At 37.6% G+C, this 19372-nt stretch overlaps 1 protein-coding gene across 1 annotated transcript in view; it reads left to right on the top strand.

Moving 5' to 3' along the window:
* Positions 1-19372, top strand: part of LOC139692526 (ATP-binding cassette sub-family C member 12-like) — a 67650-nt gene that overhangs the window by 20494 nt on the left and 27784 nt on the right. The window contains exons 12-18 of the mRNA XM_071590747.1: positions 3800-3927; positions 5863-5961; positions 7046-7389; positions 8588-8826; positions 12561-12912; positions 13665-13787; positions 15474-15633. Of these exons, the coding sequence (XP_071446848.1) occupies positions 3800-3927; positions 5863-5961; positions 7046-7389; positions 8588-8826; positions 12561-12912; positions 13665-13787; positions 15474-15633 (1445 nt within the window). The remainder of the gene's footprint in view (positions 1-3799; positions 3928-5862; positions 5962-7045; positions 7390-8587; positions 8827-12560; positions 12913-13664; positions 13788-15473; positions 15634-19372) is intronic.

Raw genomic sequence — 19372 nt, forward strand, 5'->3', positions numbered from 1 at the left:
AGAGTAATCATATTGAGGCAGGAAAAATGGATGTAAGCATATTGATCAGCTGGGGGATGTTGAAGACTGTAATAGAGGAGAGAATGTTAGGCAAATGAGAAAGGGATAGGAATCAGATATAGATGTTAGAGGGGTTGAAGGGAAGAGGAAAGTATAAAGATCAAGCTGGGCCTCTTGTAGCGTATACTCCACTTCAAAATTACTGTCACTTTGGCACTGGATAACATTCTATTTACTTCTTTTGCACTAAAGAATGGAAGGTAGGAATTATCCACTAGATAAATTTAATTGTGCGGCTGGGATTCTATGTATTACATAATCTCAGGTAACAAAATGAATTCAAGTGACGTCTAATATATATTTTTTCATGGCGGGAGGAGGGATGGATGTGGTAGGAAAATGAGGGATGAGAGAGAGGGGAAGGCTGGTCAACCACCCAATGGGATGCGAAAAACAAAGTGTGAAACATGCTGGAAAAGGAGAATACAAAGTCTCAGAGGTTCTTTAGAGTGATTCACCAATCACATATAGGCAGTAGTAATAGAGTCAGGAGGCTAGCAGTGTGGAAGTTGCTGAAAAAGAGGGAGGGGAGAAGAGAAAGGTTCGCATATGATTATGAAATACATGGTTTAAAGTTTTGCAAACAGTTCTCACAAGTCTCCCAAGACCACTTGGGTGATTAGCAGCCATCTTTGATCACTTAACTGCCACAGAGAAGAGAGGGGTGGGTAAGCTTAGTTGGGGCTAGGGTCAGGGGATTAAGGTCCCAAGGAGGGGTAGGGAAGGAATGAAGTCTTTAAACTTAGTTCACACATCAGGGCTGAGTGGGGGGGAACAAAACAATAGGGAGGGGCAGATGCATGTCACATAGCAGTAAGAAAGCAGCAACAGAAGTTGGTGGAAAGAAGGGTGGGAAGAGAAGGTGAACTGCAGGTCATTAAGTGGGGGGTATCTTCTTTACCTATTGGACAATGTCCAATTGTTCCATTGCATGTAATTTTGTGCCTTTGTTTAGTACATGTAGCACTTTCAATTTGAAGTCACAGGCAAGGTTGGTCTCCAGCATGTGTTTGGGGATCATTGATGTGGTATTCCCTACGATTGTGCACTTCTTATGTTCTTTGATTTGGATGGTGAATTTCCTTCCCATTTGGCTCACATAGGCAGCTTTGGGCTGACAGTGAATTTCTTAAATAATCATATCAAATCAAAGGTGTTTTTACACAACCTGGTCATGCAATTAAACTTATCTGGTGAAAAATTTCAGCCAATTATTCTTTATTATGCTCAAATTCCACAACATCATGCCTGAAACTACTCAATTCGTCCTTTTACAGTATTATGAGCAGTGACACAATTAATTCATATTTGTGAAGGGACAGGTTAAAAATATATAAAATTAGAGTTTAAGGGATAAATATTTTGATAATATATTTTGAAGACTATAAATGAAATGTCTTGAAATAAATATAGACCACAAAAATTTATTTATATAATCAGGTGAAATACATCTATACAAAAAAGATCAATGCCAAAAAGTTTCAAAAATTACTTCTCATACAGGAAGATTTCCTACCTATCTATCATTATTTTTCATAAATGATTTGACTCCTCTGCTAGAATTTCCAGTGTCTATCTGATTTTCAAAGCTAGCGTTTTCTTGAAAAATGTCCAAAGTATTATGAATCTATAATAAAAAGAAATAAGATGTAAATAAGGCTTTTAAAATGGTGTTTCTTTTATTTGAAGTGATTTAAATAACAATTCCTGCCTGAAAATTAAAAGCATTGCTAAAGGTTTCACTTTACCCAATCTCTAAAAAGAACTTTTTTTTGGCTCTAATCAAAGTCTATTGAACAACATTCAAAAGTACTGCAATTTTTAACATTTAAAAACACAATTTTCTTGCATAAAGCACATGAAAAGAGAAGGCATAAGCCCACACAACATGACAATAGCATTTGTGTTTGTAATCCCCAAGGTAAGAGAAGTAATCAATTAATTTTAGTTCATTACAATCTAATGACAACTAATATATTCAGCACAAAGTCAAGTATCCAATGGAAGATACACATTTTGCATTTACATTTTAAATGAATATATTCATGGTAAATTTCTTCATTCACCATTAGCTGGTCCAGCATGGTTTCATCATAAAACAAAAAAATGTACATCTATTTTGATAGCATACATTTGATGGCAAAAATTATTATTTATACAACATTGAGATATTTTAGAAACAACAGTTTAGACTTTTCTTTAAAAAATGCACAAAGTTCACCCACAGAATACAAAGGTTACACTTTTAATTTATGCTTGAATTATTTTGAGGAGATGCTTTCAAATCTGGAGGAAGTAGGTTAAAACATTTGACTCCTTGGTGGAATAATCTCACCACACAAGTTAGAAAATCTTGCCTTAATATGTATGTCAAGTTTATTAAGCATATCATGATGATGGCTATTTAAGTTTTGTTCTTATATTTCCATGTTAATCTAAACAAATAAGATTATATTGTATTCATAAGGAGCAGCCAGTGGCATAATTTGCAGTTCATTAAATTAAGGCCTATGGAAGTACTGAAAAGTGAGTTTAAGATAGCTCTCAGGCCTATTTCTACCCTTATAAAATCTTTTTGCCATGACTTGAGCCACCCCAGAATATATACCATTTGATAATCGAGATTTGAATGATAAACACATTTTAGGTATTTAAGCTAGAACTAAAAAACAAATATCTCAGCTGAAAAAGTTTTATCGAGTTTTGATTTTAAGTTGTCAATATATAGGAATCATTTTAGGGGTGACGCATTCTGAACACCCAAGAAAATTATATTGTCAGCAAAATTGAGTTCCTTATCATAGATTTAATGGAGAGCAAAGGATTTTTGTCAAAACGTGTGATTACTGTTTTTTTGTATATTAATTGACAAAGAGTTGTTTTGAAACAAATTTGTAAGGCATAATACTGAGGAGTCCACTTTTTGTTGTTGCTCAGGACTGGTCCTGGTATGTATTTAAATGCAAGTTTCATCAGCCAAAAGAACAGATTTGGCTTCAAAGATATAATCTCGTATATCATTTATGTAGAGTAGTAATAGCAAATAACCCTGGATAGAGCCCTGAGGAATACCTGTTTTAACCTCTTTCTTAAGTGACTGGTATCTTGCTTTATGATGTGTAGATTCATAAAGATGGGGTATTTGAACAATTCAATCTCTTCCCTGAATGTATGATCAGAACCAATTGTTTGAGAGGCCCAAAATGTCATATTTTTTAATATTCTCAAAAAATCTCATCATATACAGTGTCAAAAGCCTTAATGAAATCAAGGTATATCCCTGGGGATAGATACTCATTGTCCATAGCATGCAGTGCATTTTACAAAATCAATGAAGTGCTGTAAATTTTGATTTACCTTTTCTAAAACCATGGTGTTGGTTTGACAAAACAGTATTTTTCAAGTAAGTTTACAAAATGTTTAAACATAACCATTTCAAATATTTTAGAAAAACCAGATATCAAACTTATTGCTCTGAAATTTCCTAATTAAATCACATTACCCTTCACATCTCAAATTGCAGCCAGCAACTCCACGGCCAAATATTCTAACTGTGACCCTAGGACATTGTAGAATGATGAAATGAAATAAATGCCTCACTTCAATTTTCAAAGGCTTCCTAAAAGTTTTTCCTATTCATCACATTCATGTTTTCTGTTTACGCATATTGTTGATAACAGGTATTTCTTTAGAAGTGCTTGCCCAGCAGAAATTCTGTCAGTGTCATTTTTTGTTACAGTTGAGACTACTTGAGGGGAAAATGAGGATAATGGCAGGTGAGATTGGATATGTCAGCCAGCAGGCATGGATTTTCAATGATTCTCTAAGGGAAAATATCTTATTTGGTCTTCCTTATCATAAAATGAGGTATGTTGTACTCTTGGACCTATTAGACTATTGAAGCATCAACAGTATGAGTTTATTTAAACATCATTATTCTCAATCAAATGAAATGCTTAAAATGTGAGCTTTGAAACCTAACTTACTCTCTAACTTCCTCCTCTCAAAGGATTGTGTGCTTTTAGAAGACTATTAAATAACTCTTGCCACATGTTGGGAAATTGTTTACAGAATGTAATTAGAAAATTCAGACTACAATATGACTATTTCTTCATTGTCACCTAGAAGTACCATAATTATTAACTTTACTTGTTGTGCAATTTAATTTTGAATTTTTAAAACTAATGTTTCAAAAATGTTATTCTCAAGTCAATAACAGTGGTTCTGTCATTTTTATGGAAAAATCTTTCCCATCAGAAAATTCAGAAAACTCTTATCTCTCAGCATTATTGGAGTAAGAAGCCTGAAATGAAGTGGTTTGTCAAACAGAATCATACAAGAATCTCACACACCAATTATTAATTCTATACACATTTTTCAAACCCACCCATCCCAAAATGGTACTGGATGCCTTTGAATTACCAATCAACTCATTTTCTTAATATATTTGCCCCATGTATGTTCAATCTTCAATTCACAAATTTACCTATTTTTCCTATTTTTAGAATTCCCAGGATTGAACTAATTTTCATCTTACTTTTTTGTGTCTCACCAAAAATGCTTCAGAATTATCATCCTGGTAAAATATTTAAGGGTTAGCTTAAATACTCTGGGCTCCTCGCGCCTGATAGTAATACCACTAATTTCTTTCCAGTATCTTATCAAATAACACAATTGGTATTCTATTCAATAGTTAGCATGCCAATGTATAAGCTTCACAATAAGAAATACCATATTAATAGTCCCTTGTATTTCTATTTATAATTCAGCATTTTTATAAAAAACAACATGGTGCTATTCCCATCAAATAATATTACACTTATACTTATGGGACTAGGACAAGAAACCATCTGTGTGTAGTGTCTGCTGGCATGACAACAATGACCAAGTGACCTCATTCTCTGTGCATCAAAATGCTCAACAGGCTTCTCATTAGTTAAGAAAATGAGAAATCACTCTCTATTTTTCAAAAAAATTGTTTGTGTACTTAAATGGAATTATTTTCACAGTGTGAATGACTGCAACAATGCTGGGTAATATGGAATTTTATATTGTGCACATAATTATGCACATACGTGTAATTTTATTTTTCCTGACTTGTAATTATTAAGTTGTTTTACTTCTTGATGTACCCTATACAAGTATATAATGTGTTATATTATGTACCATGCTATGTTTTTGTCAATTGGGGATGTAAATTATTATTATTAATGCATCCATCATACTATTGTAGAAGTTCCTAAAGATATGATATCAATCCCCAGTACCTTTTTTGCTTGTAAATCATTTGCTCATGGCTTCCAACAATCAGGAAAAATCTGCCAGAATGTTATTTTATACCCTTCTTTCTTCTGTCCTTCCATCAAGCTCCATCAACTGTACATTATTCATTGAGTCAGGTGGCACATTTTACTCAGCATCCAGAGTAGAAAGGAGGACTGTTTACAATACAATCATAAATGTAGCATTACAAAGCCATAAATATTGCAAAAAGCATTCTGAATTCAATCCATACCAGCAATGACCTCTGTTAGGAATATCTAAAAAACAAGAAAGTATTGGCAAGCAGTCAGTTAACAGGAGATGAGGGTGAAGGGAAGGAATGCAATAGTTCAAACAAAGCCACCGTTTGGTTTTTCCAAATGCATCTCTTGTGCAATATGTTCACCTTTCCCAGAGTTTTTGTTTTCTCCAAGTCATTCACCTGTTCTGTGATCTTGCCCTGGCTCTAGTGGGCTTGTATGAATATCTGAGTGTTTTTTCAGAATTCTAATGGAATACTTCCATTCTGAATCATTGCAGGTACCAAGCTACCATTGAGGCATGTGCTTTGAGCAGAGATCTCAAGCTATTATCAAATGGTGACCTTACAGAAGTTGGAGAAAATGGCTTCAATTTGAGGTAAGCTGCCACTTGCAGTGTTACCTTTCAGGTCTACTCATTTCGTACATTGTGAAGTTTTTATCAATCCCCTTCTTCTCTGTTCCTTCACTGACACTACTAACCAAGATACTAGAGGCACAAATGCCCTTTATGAGTGCTTTCAACCTAGCGTAAAACAGTTTCTATGTCTCTCCAATACCTAATGTTTTAGTGATATGGAGAAAATAGTTCTGTTTTGCTACCTATGTACATAGGAGACAAATCCCTATTAAAAACATAAATGTCATTTAGTCTCAAGCAATTAGAATGTGCAGTACTAAAAATTAAAACTTTGCATATTTTTGTGGGTATTTTACGGAACTGTAAGTTGAATTGTAAATTTTCCCATATTCATTATGAAAATCAACCCCTCATCAAAGAAGTAATGTTTATTAAACATTAACATCAGTCAACATTACATGGGTTCGTTAATACATAGTGGAGGGGTTGCAAGACGATTTTGGTGGGTTGCATTATTTTCCAGCTGGTTAAAAAAGTATGATCCCATTTCTGTCATATTAATTCACATTGAGAGCTTCCAAATGTTCCCAGTTTACAGCCCTGAAAATGCTAACTATAACCAAATTTTGGCATTTGTTGGGCCATTGACCCATATCAAAAGAGTATTTTATGTCAAATCATTCTTATTTTTATAAAATTTGTACATCATATGACACCAAATAACTATCATATTTCAGAAATCAGTCAATTGTACTACTGAAGATAAATGAAACTATGAGGCAAAAAGCAAACTTTCATAAGCATAATTTAGAAAGTCAAATAAAAGAAATAAGTATGTGAAACAGTTTAAAAGATATTAATCCTTATTTTCCACATGGAATGAAACCCATTCCAACATTTACTGTTTGCTCACCTTTAAGATATTTTAGCATTTAAGTTTCATTCACACTAATAACTTTGATGCTATAGTAACAAAAAAATTTCCACATTTTGACTATAATTGTCATTAACGCACACAGATATTTATGTGTCACCTGATAAAAACCAATCTGAGGTTATTCTTTGTTTAGAAATGACTTTCTTTTCCATTACTTATCTCAAGTGGAGGCCAAAAGCAAAGGATCAATTTGGCCCGAGCTGTGTACTCCAACCGAGAAATATACCTTTTGGATGATCCACTCAGTGCTGTAGATGCAAAAGTGGCTTTGCATATATTTCAACATTGCATTCGTGGACCTAAGGCACTGCTAAGGGAGAAGACAGTGGTATTGGCAACACACAGCACCATGGCCCTCCGTGAATGTGATTTGGTTGTGGTGCTAAAAGATGGTAGCATTGTAGAGAGAGGTCCTCCAGCAAAACTGAGTGAAATGGAAGATGGCAAGTATGCCATGATAATGAAGGAGCATCTGATAAATGGCATCCCTAAAAATCCAGAAAATCCAGGTAAACTAGTAGTGATTATAAATTTTATTGATCTTAGAAACAATATAAGTGTCAAACAGGTGACTACAGTTTCACGCAATGTATGAAGAGGTTTTGCAGATATGAGTATATAATATCCAGTTCCCTTTTAAGTCAACTGATTTATTTCTAAAGCCTCTATTAATGTAAAAAAATGGGTTAAAATGAAACCATGGACTCAATAAACTTTTTACCTGTGGGAGAGGTTAATATTGTGTTCCATCTGGAAATTTGTTGAATAATTTTCCAATGTATTGTTTTCTTGAGCTTCCAAAAGGGACTCATCCTCACATTGTAGTTGTAGTTATCAGTTATCAATCCTTGTCTTGTATAGACAAGCACTTCTAGAATGTAAATGTTTATGACAATCTTTTATCACTCTTTAGTTGGTATAGATTTAGAATAATAATCAACTTTTTCTGCTAAAATACATCCAAAATTTTTCCATAATTGCAAGACATTTCCTGTATCATTACCATTACTTAGCCTCAATTGCCATATAGCAATCTGCTATAGGAAAGAGCAAAATTCATATAATGGAAGCAACCATTTGGGAATATAACATTGAGCCTTCTAAGTCAGTAGATTGTATTTGATAGTATATAAAAAATAGCTGCTATATATATATTCTACGTTAGTTTGGAATCAAGGTGGAAACCAATCAGTTTTGCAGAGTAGACACCTTTATATGTATCTTTTAGATTAATGAGCATTGATGAGTTCTATTCTTATTTACTACAATAGATTTTGGCTATTGTAATAAATAAGAATAAAGTTCCCAGGGGACACCACTGAAATTATCAAACTCCTGCAATAACTCACCATATACAAATGCCATTAGTTTAGAGTCACAAGGATGTGATTTGAAAATACTTAGTTAATTTCCTCTTTTCCCATAGTAATCCATTTTAGAAATTGATGATGCATTCCAAACACAATCAAATGCTCTGCTAGTGTCACATAATGTTATAAGATATTTAGATTTGTAAATATTTCTGAGAAAGTTTTGATGTAATTAGATGTATTAAACATTATATTTTGTCAGAGTACTATTTAATTGACTTATTTTTAAATATCTTTTTTACAAGGTAGTGATTGATAATGAATCATATTTTATTATATTATTATGACCATCGATAACTTGAAATATAAATAGATTTTCATCCATTATGTTAAACAGAAAAGAAAGAATCATTAGCTACTGAAGAGCATCCCATTGATTTGAATTTTGTTCAGCATGTGATCAAGGAAAACTATACACCAAAGGCAGTCAAAAAGCCATTCCGGAAATACCTTAAAATGTGCGGCGGTTACTGTATCTCCATCATATCAGCATCTACTATGGTTTTATTTTCAATATTGCGTCTGTTTAACTCAATTTGGCTACAAATATGGCTGGATGCTGGAAATGGAAACAATGTATGTATATATTTACTTCTTTTTTTTCACCCAAGTAGATTGATGTGAACTGGCACCTGGTCATCTTGTGGAATGGTATTGCTCATAATGGTCAACCGAGCTTATTCTTTCCAATTATATCTCAAAGTATTTCTTACTTTTGCTTTCATTTTCATCTTTTATGTTTCTTACATTGTGTTACTAGGTAATAAAATCCCACTTTCAAATGGATATTAATATGTCCCACTAGAGCTAATAAACTTGTCATAATAATGTTCAACTTGAGTGCCTTATTGAATTTCTAGAAACAGTACTCAATCAGTGGAAACTAAGGGCTAAAATATATAGTTATGTGCACGAGTTTGGGAATTTTATTTAAACTTATTGCTAAATCTAAGTAAAGTTTCTATGATGGATATCAAGAAAGTAAGTTCTTATTTCACCTATTATGACTGCAGAGGTGTGGTCCCTGTGGCAGGTATGCATGCTTAGTCACTATAATCATTGCTGTGTTAAGATTGTTCTGTTAAATTGAAGATGAGTTTCACATTATATGTGTGCCTAATGTTTAAGAACAGCATACCAGCTGCATTTGAATTGCTGAACAGGATCCATTTCTTGAATTCAAGATACCCTAAGCCCACTGAAATTCAAAGTCAAATTTGTGGCATTTGGTGGTATGGAAATGGGTCCAACTTTTTATGAAGAGCTTTTTGGATATCAGTGGTTTATATCATTTCCTTTTTTACATACACAATACTCAGGCATTCCTTGAAACTGCAAAAATGATTTATTTTACTTCATAATGTTTTTTCTTTCTATATCAGTATAAATCAGATTTACGGTGGATTGTGGCCATTCATAACTCAAGAATAAGCATACTTGAAGGATCTCAGGTTTTCCCGGCGTATGGTATTCAAGACGTTCTCTCGGGTTTCCCACTGGGTCAAGTTGCAGTACACCAACGTTTCGAAGGCTGACTCTGTCATTGCCTTCAGGGTGAAGTTCAGAGCACAAAAAAGGCCTGGTATTTATACTCTCCACCAAGGCTCAGGTGTGCCCTGATTGGTTGGAAGCATTAGTGTGCTCCGCTTCGGCCAATCAGGTGCGTTCCTGTGCATTTTTTATTTTCTTTAGGACTGGCTTCCAAGTGTTACTGATTTGGAAGCCGTTGTCTCTGTTGAAAGTATTGGTGTCCAGTCAGATTTCAATGGCTTCTTTCACCACACAATCCCAGTAGCCGTTGGCGTGGCATGGGCCTCTTCGTGCTGGTAAAGTTGATTCTGTGGTCATTATTGAGGCAATGTTTGGCAACTGCAGATTTCGCTGGGTAGATTAACCTGATGCACCTCTCGTGTTCCTTTAGGTGTGTTTCTATGGTGCGGCCGGTCTCCCCAATGTAGGCTTGGCCACACTTGCAAGGAATCCAGTACACTTCTGAGGTCTTCAATCCCCGTTTGTCTTTAACCGTGTCCAGGACTGATTGCAGCTTCCTTATCGGTTTGTGGATATTTTCCACCTTGTACTTCTTTAATATCCTTGATATTTTATTAGAAATCATAGAGACAAATGGGATGCAGGCTCTTGCAACAGGTTTTTCTGCCTCTTCTCTCCTACCTCCAGGATTTGTGAAGGCCCTTTTAAGGGCCATGTTGATTTCCCGGTTCCCATAATCATTCTACTGGAACGTCTTCCTTAGGTGATGTATTTCCGCCTCCAGGTGCTCTTGGTCTGAAACTGAAGTAGTTCGGCGCATGAGTGTGGAAATCACTCCTCTCTTCTGTGCGGGATGATGATGACTTCTCCCGTTCAGGTATAGGTCAGTGTGGGTCGGTTTCCGATAGACTTTATGGCCTAAACTGCTGTCTCTTTTCCTCTCGATCAGAATATCGAGGAGGGGCAGGCGTTTATTTGTTTCAGTCTCCATGGTGAACTGGATGTTTGAGTGGACACTATTCATATGCCTGAGGAATTTGGTGAGTGCTCCCGGTCCCTGTGGCCACACAATGAAGGTGTCAACCACATATCTGAAGAAGTATTTTGGTCTTAAGGGTGCTGTTCTTAGTGTTCTCTCTTCAAAGTCCTTCATGTAGAAGTTTGCAATGGCCGGCAACAGCGGAGAACCCATGGGGACTCCCTCCACCTGCTCATAGAATTTGCCATTGTATAGGAAATATATCAAAGTGAGGACGTGGCGGAAGAGATCAACGGTCTCCTCATTGAACCGTACTTGGAGAAGCAGCAAAGTATCCTTGATTGGCACCTTAGTGAATAGCGATATGACGTCAAAGCTTGCTAAAATGTCTTGGCTGTCCAGGCAAATATTTCGTAGGGTTTTGACAAATTCTGCAGAGTTCCTGATATGGTGCTTACATGATCCCACAAAAGGCGCCAGGATCCATTGGTGCCCCTATGGCACTCACAATTGGTCTTAGGGGTGCTCCTTCTTGTGGATCTCGGGCAGTCCATAGAGTCTCGGCGGGACGGGAGCTTGCGGCACTAGGTATCTGTAGGCCTCGGAGCCCGGCAATTATTTTTTGATCAAAGTGGTCGTCTTCCTAACTAATGCGTCCGTTTGGTCACGGGTGATAATCTGATATGCTGGATCTTGGAGCAATTGTTGGACTTTCTTGTGGTAATCCATAGTGTCCAGCAATACAGTTGCATTGCCCCTGTCTGCCTTCAGGACTGTGATGTTGGGATTCTAACGCAAGGAAAGTAGAGCACGTTTTTCTTCTCTTGTGATGCTGGGTTTTGGCAGGACGGCCCTTTTAAGGGCCATATCGACTTGAGCTCTAACCTCTTCCGCTTCCTCTTGGGGGAGTTTTTGGATGGCTTGCTCCACACTTCCTACTATGTCAAGGTAGGGGATGGATCCTGGAGTTGGGATAAAATTCAATCCTTTGGAGAGCACCAAGGAAGTAGGTTCATCAATTTCCATGTCGGTCAGGTTGATGACGACTCGTTGTCAGTCGAGAGGGGGGGAAGTACCTTCACCATAGAAACACACCCAAAGGAACACAAGAGGTGCATCAGGTTAATCTACCCAGCGAAATATGCAGTTGCTGAACACTTCCTCAATAACAACCACAGAATCAACTTTACTGGCACAAAGAGGCTATGCTATGCCAATGGCTACTGGGATCGCGTCGTGAAAGAAGCCGTTGAAATCTGGCTAGACACCAATACTTTCAACAGAGACAACAGCTTCCAAATCAGTAACACTTGGAAGCCAGTGCTAAAGAAAATAAAAAATGCATGGGAACACACCCGATTGGCCGTAGTGGAGCACGCTAATGCTTCCGACCAATCAGGGCACACCTGAGCCTTGGCAGAGAGTATAAATACTAGGCCTTTCTTATGCTCTGAATTTTCCGCAAACGCTACCCTCTTTGTAGCCTGTCAATATTTATTTTTTCCACCCCGAAGAGGAGTCTATCCTAGAACGGGGTTTCTGTATTGTTTTTGTTATGTTTCTATATATTTTATATATCTTTTGTATACTGTTCTGATACAGAAATAAAAACCTATAAAACTGAAAAAAAAACTGAACTGAAACTATGCTCTGAACTTCACCCTGAAGATGATGGCAGAGTCAGCCTACCAAACATTGGTGTACAGCAACCTGACCTGGTGGGAAACCCGAGAGAACTTCTTGAATAAGCATACTTAATTTTTTTGTGAAATCTCACCGATAAATTTTGACCACAGTTAAAAAAATGAGAATTGAAGTTTTTATGCCTTTTATCAAATAGTTCCAGCTGCTCTCTGGTGTTGAATCTGAACTGGAAAATGAAAATAATGCTTCGCTCCCTGAATTAAGAGACTGGAGCAGCCCTCATATGGAAACCATGGCTGAAGGCCACTCGGGTCTTGTTGGGGATAACCCTGAACAGTGGCTCTACCAGACTGTGTATGGCTCATTACTTGCTGCACTTTTGTTTTCTGGTTTCCTGAAATCATTTTTAACAGCAACCCTTCTAATGCGAGGTTCCAGGACACTTCATGACAAACTTTTAAATGCTGTTTTACGCAAGCCAGTTGTGGTTTTGGATCAAGTGGAGAGTGGACTGTTGCTAAGTCTGTTCTCGAAAGATATGGATGAAGGTATAAATGCTGATTTTCTTTCCCTTCTCTGCTGAGACATATTGTTTCAAATGTTATCTTTAATTCTTAAGTCACATGGAAAGCAAGTTATTAATGATCACTTGCAATAATAGAATTTAATGTTTGTCTTTTAACATTAGCAAATAGTTTGAATATCAATTTCATAGGTTGCTCTGATATATTCTGATGATACTTCAATTTTTATCTGAAATAAGCCAATTTGGAACATTTTTGATTAATAATTTTGCACCGCCTCCTTGCAATGGAAAGTTTGTTCAAAATGTGCAAAAATATTGATTTTCATTATCCTTGACTAATATCTGTCACTATAAAAATAATGATGATTATGACTTATTAAATTGGCTGACAATACAGGTTATAAAGCACATTTTTGCAAAAAGTGAAAATCCTTTATATGCAAAGCAAGTTATCATAAATATCTTAACATGCATTAGTAAAGAAGGAATTATTTCCATTATTTGAATTTGAGATAAATTATTATGATAAGAAATGGTTTCTGATACATTTTTTCTTTCCTAGTTTAAAAAGCAAATAAGATGATTCCATAAATACATAAATCATGATGGATGCTTGTAACTCATGTGTATACATTATCCCAAGTGTTATGTGTTCTCTTCACTGTTGTATTCCTCATCAAGAGGAGCTTTTGCATTAATTTGTTTAAAGGTAAATTTAATGCACTAAAATATTTTATTATCACTAATGGTATTCAATTTTCTCTCTTTTTTTAGTTGATGGCCGCTTTCCATATTTTTTAGAAGTAGTTTGGCAAGGATTAGTTCTGGCATCATTACAAATCATTCTTGTTTGTGTTATCTTCCCCATGTTCACCATTGCGCTATTCTTCATAGGTGGTAAGTTTTTCCTCTTTCATTATAGTGTGTGTATGTAATTACTGTTATTAATTATGTTCTGGAAGTATTGCTACAGTCTCTGTGTCAACCCAAATACTTCCTTAACAGTGGATGATTATTTATAATAATATAAATATAAGGCCTTTAATAAATTTTCCTAAATCTCAAATACTCACTGAGACATGCATTAGCAGACAGGTACCCAATACGAAACAATTTTTTTATTCATCCATTGGTAGGAGTATAGATATACAAATAAAGTGGAGTGAATGCATGCATTTTGACTACAACAGTCATCATCACCATATAATGGACTAATAATAATAGTACTCTCTGTTTATCCAAGGACTGTTGCAAAGTATCAAAATACAACATGACATTAAAATAGGAACACCAAAAAACATTCATAGGGAGGAGAAAAATAAGCATTTTACCATATTTACGTATGTAAACATGATAAAGTGAATTTTTTATGGAATGCATATTTTTTATGTCATGTGCTATTTTGATATGACTTAGGACGCATTTACATAGACTAGTTATGTTTGGTATATACACGTCATATTTCATCATTAAGGAATTCAGACACATTACAATATTTTTTTCTCAATTAGGAATGCTTTTGCCTTTTATATCAGGTTATGTCATTATATTTTTGTGGTAATTCATTATCCCATTGGCATTCTTCTTTTGAATATTCACTACAACCAAAGTTGAAGTGACAGGGATTGGTAAATCCATTTGACATCATGTACCTGAGCAATGACTTTGGCTGATTATTTCTTTCCTACTTGTTGTTTGTTGATGGGGTGCATGTCTGTGATTGCTTGTGTTGGTTGGTGTGTATGATTGAGTGTGAATGCACTCCTAAGTTGGTAATGGCATCATAAATAATCACTTGGAGAGAATAAGGGCATATCTTGTTTTCCATGAGAGGGTAAAAAATGATAATTATAATTTTATTTTTTGCAGAAAATGAAAAATACTATATGTCTTATCAATTTTTAAGGAGGAAAGTTTGGCAAAAACATTATGAATGCCCCTTATGTGAACTGGTTTAATTCCAGAACATCTATTATTGGGTAGAAAAGATTGTAAATAAGTAAAGTCCCCACTCAATTTCCTAAGGGTTCATTTTATGTGTTTTGAGCAAGTGTGATCGACCCTTGTCTGAAGTTGATTCTCTGATAAATAATCACAGGATGATTATGTCCAATATGATGTGGGACATGCATGGTGATTGTGCACATGTATTTATTCCTGGTAAAGGATAATTCTTCACAACACGCCACAGTGATTTCACATATTAACAGTGTGTTTTTATCATATAAAGGATCACTGGAGTGGGACAAAACTCCCTTGTAGATCTTAAGGATACAACACATGCAACTCAGTTAGCATAATTGATTTTGTGTATTATAGCTATTGGAGTTTTTTATTTAATCTATTTATATGAATTCTATTGCCACATAAATTATAGTTGAATAATTTTTAAAAGATCTATTCTTAATTAAATTTGATAAAATAATCATAGATTATAAATTTAACATAATAAAAAATAGTTTACTTCACTGGTGGATTTTCAGGAACTATAAATATGCAAATATTCTAAAGTGTGAAAACGAACATTATTTATTTTATTATAACCATGACCATTGTTATAATAGCACATTTACGAATCCGCAGCTATGATTTTTCTGATGGACATCAGGATGAGCAAAGCAGTAACTCAGGTTAAAAGGGTTTCCTGTGCTCTGCAGTCACCTGTGGTAAATTTCCTCTCTTCTACCGTATCCGGACTGTCACTGATACGTATTTATGAGCAGCAGGCTGTCTTCAAGGAAAGGTATGATGGGCACCTAATTCATGGTACTGAATACTTCTATATTGAAATAATTCACTTAGATTTTTTGTCGGTATTTGGTGGAAGGGATATGAAAATTATGCTGAATTTAAAAGTACTATGAACGTTTTGTGAATTCTTATGAAATTGAAAATATGCTTCAGAAATAACAATACCTGTTTCAGAACAATGTACAGAACTGCTGTGATATTTCAATCATGCCGAATGAAAAATATTGGCAAATTCCTCTAAATACCCCTTGGCCAACATCACTAGACTCTTTCCATGCTTATTAGTGATGATTTTATGAAAAAGTGATAATATTTCAATGCACCACCAGGACATATTATTTGTCAAAGGCATATTATTTACTTCCAAATTTCCCATCACATTCTGTCTGTAGGATTTTGGGAATTTGTCAGTTTTTTAAAATTGATGTGAAATTTTTTCTCTGTATCTCACAAGGAGAAAGTTACTAAGAGAACCATCATTAATTTCTTGCACACCTTAGCTCTATAAAAATTTTTGTTTTGTTACAAAATGCCCAAGGCTACATTCAGGTATTTCACATTCCAAACATTGTCATACAATGGTTTAGATATAGGGTGGAATGAATTCCTTACATATGTAAATCCTTTTTACAATGATTCCTGCATGCATATTAAAATTGATAGAGGAATAAATTTTTAATGCTCTCTCATGTCAAGCTTTGTTCTGTTGGCATTTTGTAAAATGCTTCTCCAGTGCTCCATGATGATTTGTTTGTATATTTCCAGGCTTCTTCTGCACTGACATTCTTAATTTAATAATGGTTTTACTGATGGGCATTCTCAGGTCATGTTTGAGCTGCAGGTTGAAGGAAAACCAAAGAGTGATGGTAGTAGTAGTAGTAGTAGTTTTGAGGGGAGGCGACCGACAGCTAAGGTCATTTGCGCCATAGGGGAAGGACAGGAAAGGATGAAGGGTGGAGAGAAACCCGGCGTCGGCATTAGCCTACTCTTTACGAAAGGCGCCAAGGGGTCCGCGGCTTAACGTCCCATCCGACGGACGGCGTACTCACTCAAACAAAATAGGTTCCAAAATCTAAGCATGCATGGTCAGAATAGAAAACAGAGGGATATAGAACAGTAGCCATAGCATCTCAATATCTCCAGAGAATAACAAGAGGGACAATGAAAGTACATAGTGAAACATTGCCTGTATATCTCCATGGACATTATTGTTTTATTGGTGATTATATAGGCATACAATTAACCTTGTCACGCTGAACATTGGACATATGAGTCATGGCAGCACATCAGGCATTAAACACACCAGAATATCATATTCATTTTTTTATGCATAAAAAATCATTCACTGATCATAGCTTCAGAGGCTAACCATGAATACATTGTTTTTTTTAAATTTGGCAATGCTAGTTTTTCTAACAGTCTATGCCCCCCCGCGGGTAGGGGGATAGAGAATACTCCCGCAGTATCCCTGCTTGTCGTAAGAGGCGACTAAAAGGGCGGGGAGAAAACCCCGAAAACAAACCCCAAGCCAGCAAGGGATACGTCTGGACAGTGCTGTGGATCCACTGTCTGTGAGCGGCCATACCATCTGGCCTGCGATCCGCCCAGGTGTTTGCCGTGCCTGGAGACCCGTAAGGGAGAGAAGGGGATCCTGGAGGGTGAGCTTTCTGGTTCCCAGCAGGGTGTCGGATGCCCTGTATGGACCGGGGAGTGATACCCCTCTTCGGCCCCGGATTTCGTGTAAACGGGAGGCCGGGAGCTAGCCACTCCCGGTCAATCGGCTTCCGTCGCGTTTTCGCTCCGGTGGCGAGTGCCAAGGTTGTGGGGGTCTGCGTAGGGAGGTCGGAGATGTAAGGGTTTTGGTGGGCCCTTGTATCGAAGATCCACCCCGAAACAGACAACCACTCCTGAAGCGCTATATCCCTCGCGTTAGCCCTGGCGACCGCTCCGGTTTGGCGGAGCGGCGTCCCGAATGTGTGGCTCCGTGGTGGGTGGGGAGGCCGAGGGACGAATTATTAATTATTATGGAGGAAAAACCCTTTCCACCAACAAAAAGATCCCGTCCGGACTCGGGCGGGGGAGATCATTGTATAGGTGCTTGCAAGCGGTACCTCATTATCTCATGTGCAAAGGAAGGTGAGACCTTGAAAAAGGTCTCTCCTTTCCTTATACGGAGAGTTTTGTCGCAGATAGTACCTGGGGACCCAAAGAGCGTCAAGAAACTCAGGGACGGTACTCTTATAGAGACATCTAATGAAAAACAAAGCGAAAAACTTTTGGCAATGGGAATGCTCCATGACATTCCGGTAAAAGTGGAGGTGCACCGCACTCTCAACACTTGTCGGGGAGTCATCAGTCATTACGACCTCCTCTATATCGACGTCGACGAAATCAAGAGAGAAATGTTCTCTCAGGGAGTGACGGATTGTCGTCGACTAACGACAAGGCGCAACGGCGAGAACATTAACACCACGTCCGTGATTTTGACGTTCGCACGTGATAGGCTGCCCGACAAGGTATTCATTGGATATGAATCGGTCCCAGTGAGGCCGTTCATTCCTAATCCCGTGCGTTGTTTTCAGTGCCAACGTTTCGGCCACGTCGCGTCGCGCTGCGAGGGCAAGGCAACCTGCCCGCGCTGTGGCAAGGACGCGCACGAGGATAGAGAGTGCTCCTCGGAAGCTCTTTGCGTCAATTGCGAGGGTACACATCCAGTGTACTCCCGTGATTGTCCAAAGATGAAAGAGGAAAGAAAGATCATGGAGATAAAGACGCTGGAAAAGATATCGTATTTGGAAGCGAGGAGAAAGTACAGGGCACTCGTCGCCCCGACGTTCTCCCGGTCCTTTGCTTCCGTCGCGTCTATCCCATTGCCAAAGTGCACCATCGCCACGCAAACTGACGCCCCTCAAGTCACCGCTTTGGACACGCGAAGCAAAAAACAGAAGAGCACCAAAGAGACAAAGAGTAAGGTGGACAATGAGCCACCTACTCCGGTGGGCCCTTCGAAGAAGAGCCCACCACCAAAAACCACCAAGGGGAACACGACGTTACGGCGTGAGAAGACACCTTCCCCTACACCTCCCGCAAAACCAGGGAGGCCGGAGGTTCTGGAGGACCAGAGTATCTCGGATACGGAGGTCCTGGCAACCGAGTGGAGGAGGAAACATCGCTTTAAGCGATGATTTCTTAACAACCGGTCATCTCCCAAATTTTAAAACACATTTAATCCTTTATTTATTTATTTTAATTATAATTAATTTTAATGGCCTTTTTACTGCAGTGGAACTGCAACGGTTTTTATCGGCACAAGGAGGAGCTGGCCGTTTTAATGGACGCTTTTGATCCCTCTTGCATCTGTCTGCAAGAGACACATTTTAAGGCGACAGACAAGGGTGTTTTAAAGGGGTGCGCTGTTTTTAGACTGGACGACACGAGTGGTCAACGCGCCCAAGGAGGAGTGGCAGTTGCGATTCGCGAGGCCCTTTACACCTCCCGAGTCCAACTGAACATCCCATTCCAGGCAGTGGCTGTCACAGTGCACACCCCAGAGACGATGACGTTATGCAACGTCTATCTGCCGGAGGGTGCACCGGTAACTCGTTTTAACTTGGAAGCCCTTGTCCGTCAGCTACCTCGGCCATTTATTTTGATGGGCGATTTTAATGCCCATGACCCACTATGGGGAGGCCCATCCACCCCAAGCAATAGGAGAGGCCGAATTTTATCGA

The sequence above is a fragment of the Hetaerina americana genome, unplaced genomic scaffold (genome assembly GCF_022747635.1).
Source record: "Hetaerina americana unplaced genomic scaffold, ioHetAmer1.1.p SCAF_4, whole genome shotgun sequence".
Classification (NCBI taxonomy): Eukaryota; Metazoa; Arthropoda; class Insecta; order Odonata; family Calopterygidae; genus Hetaerina; species Hetaerina americana.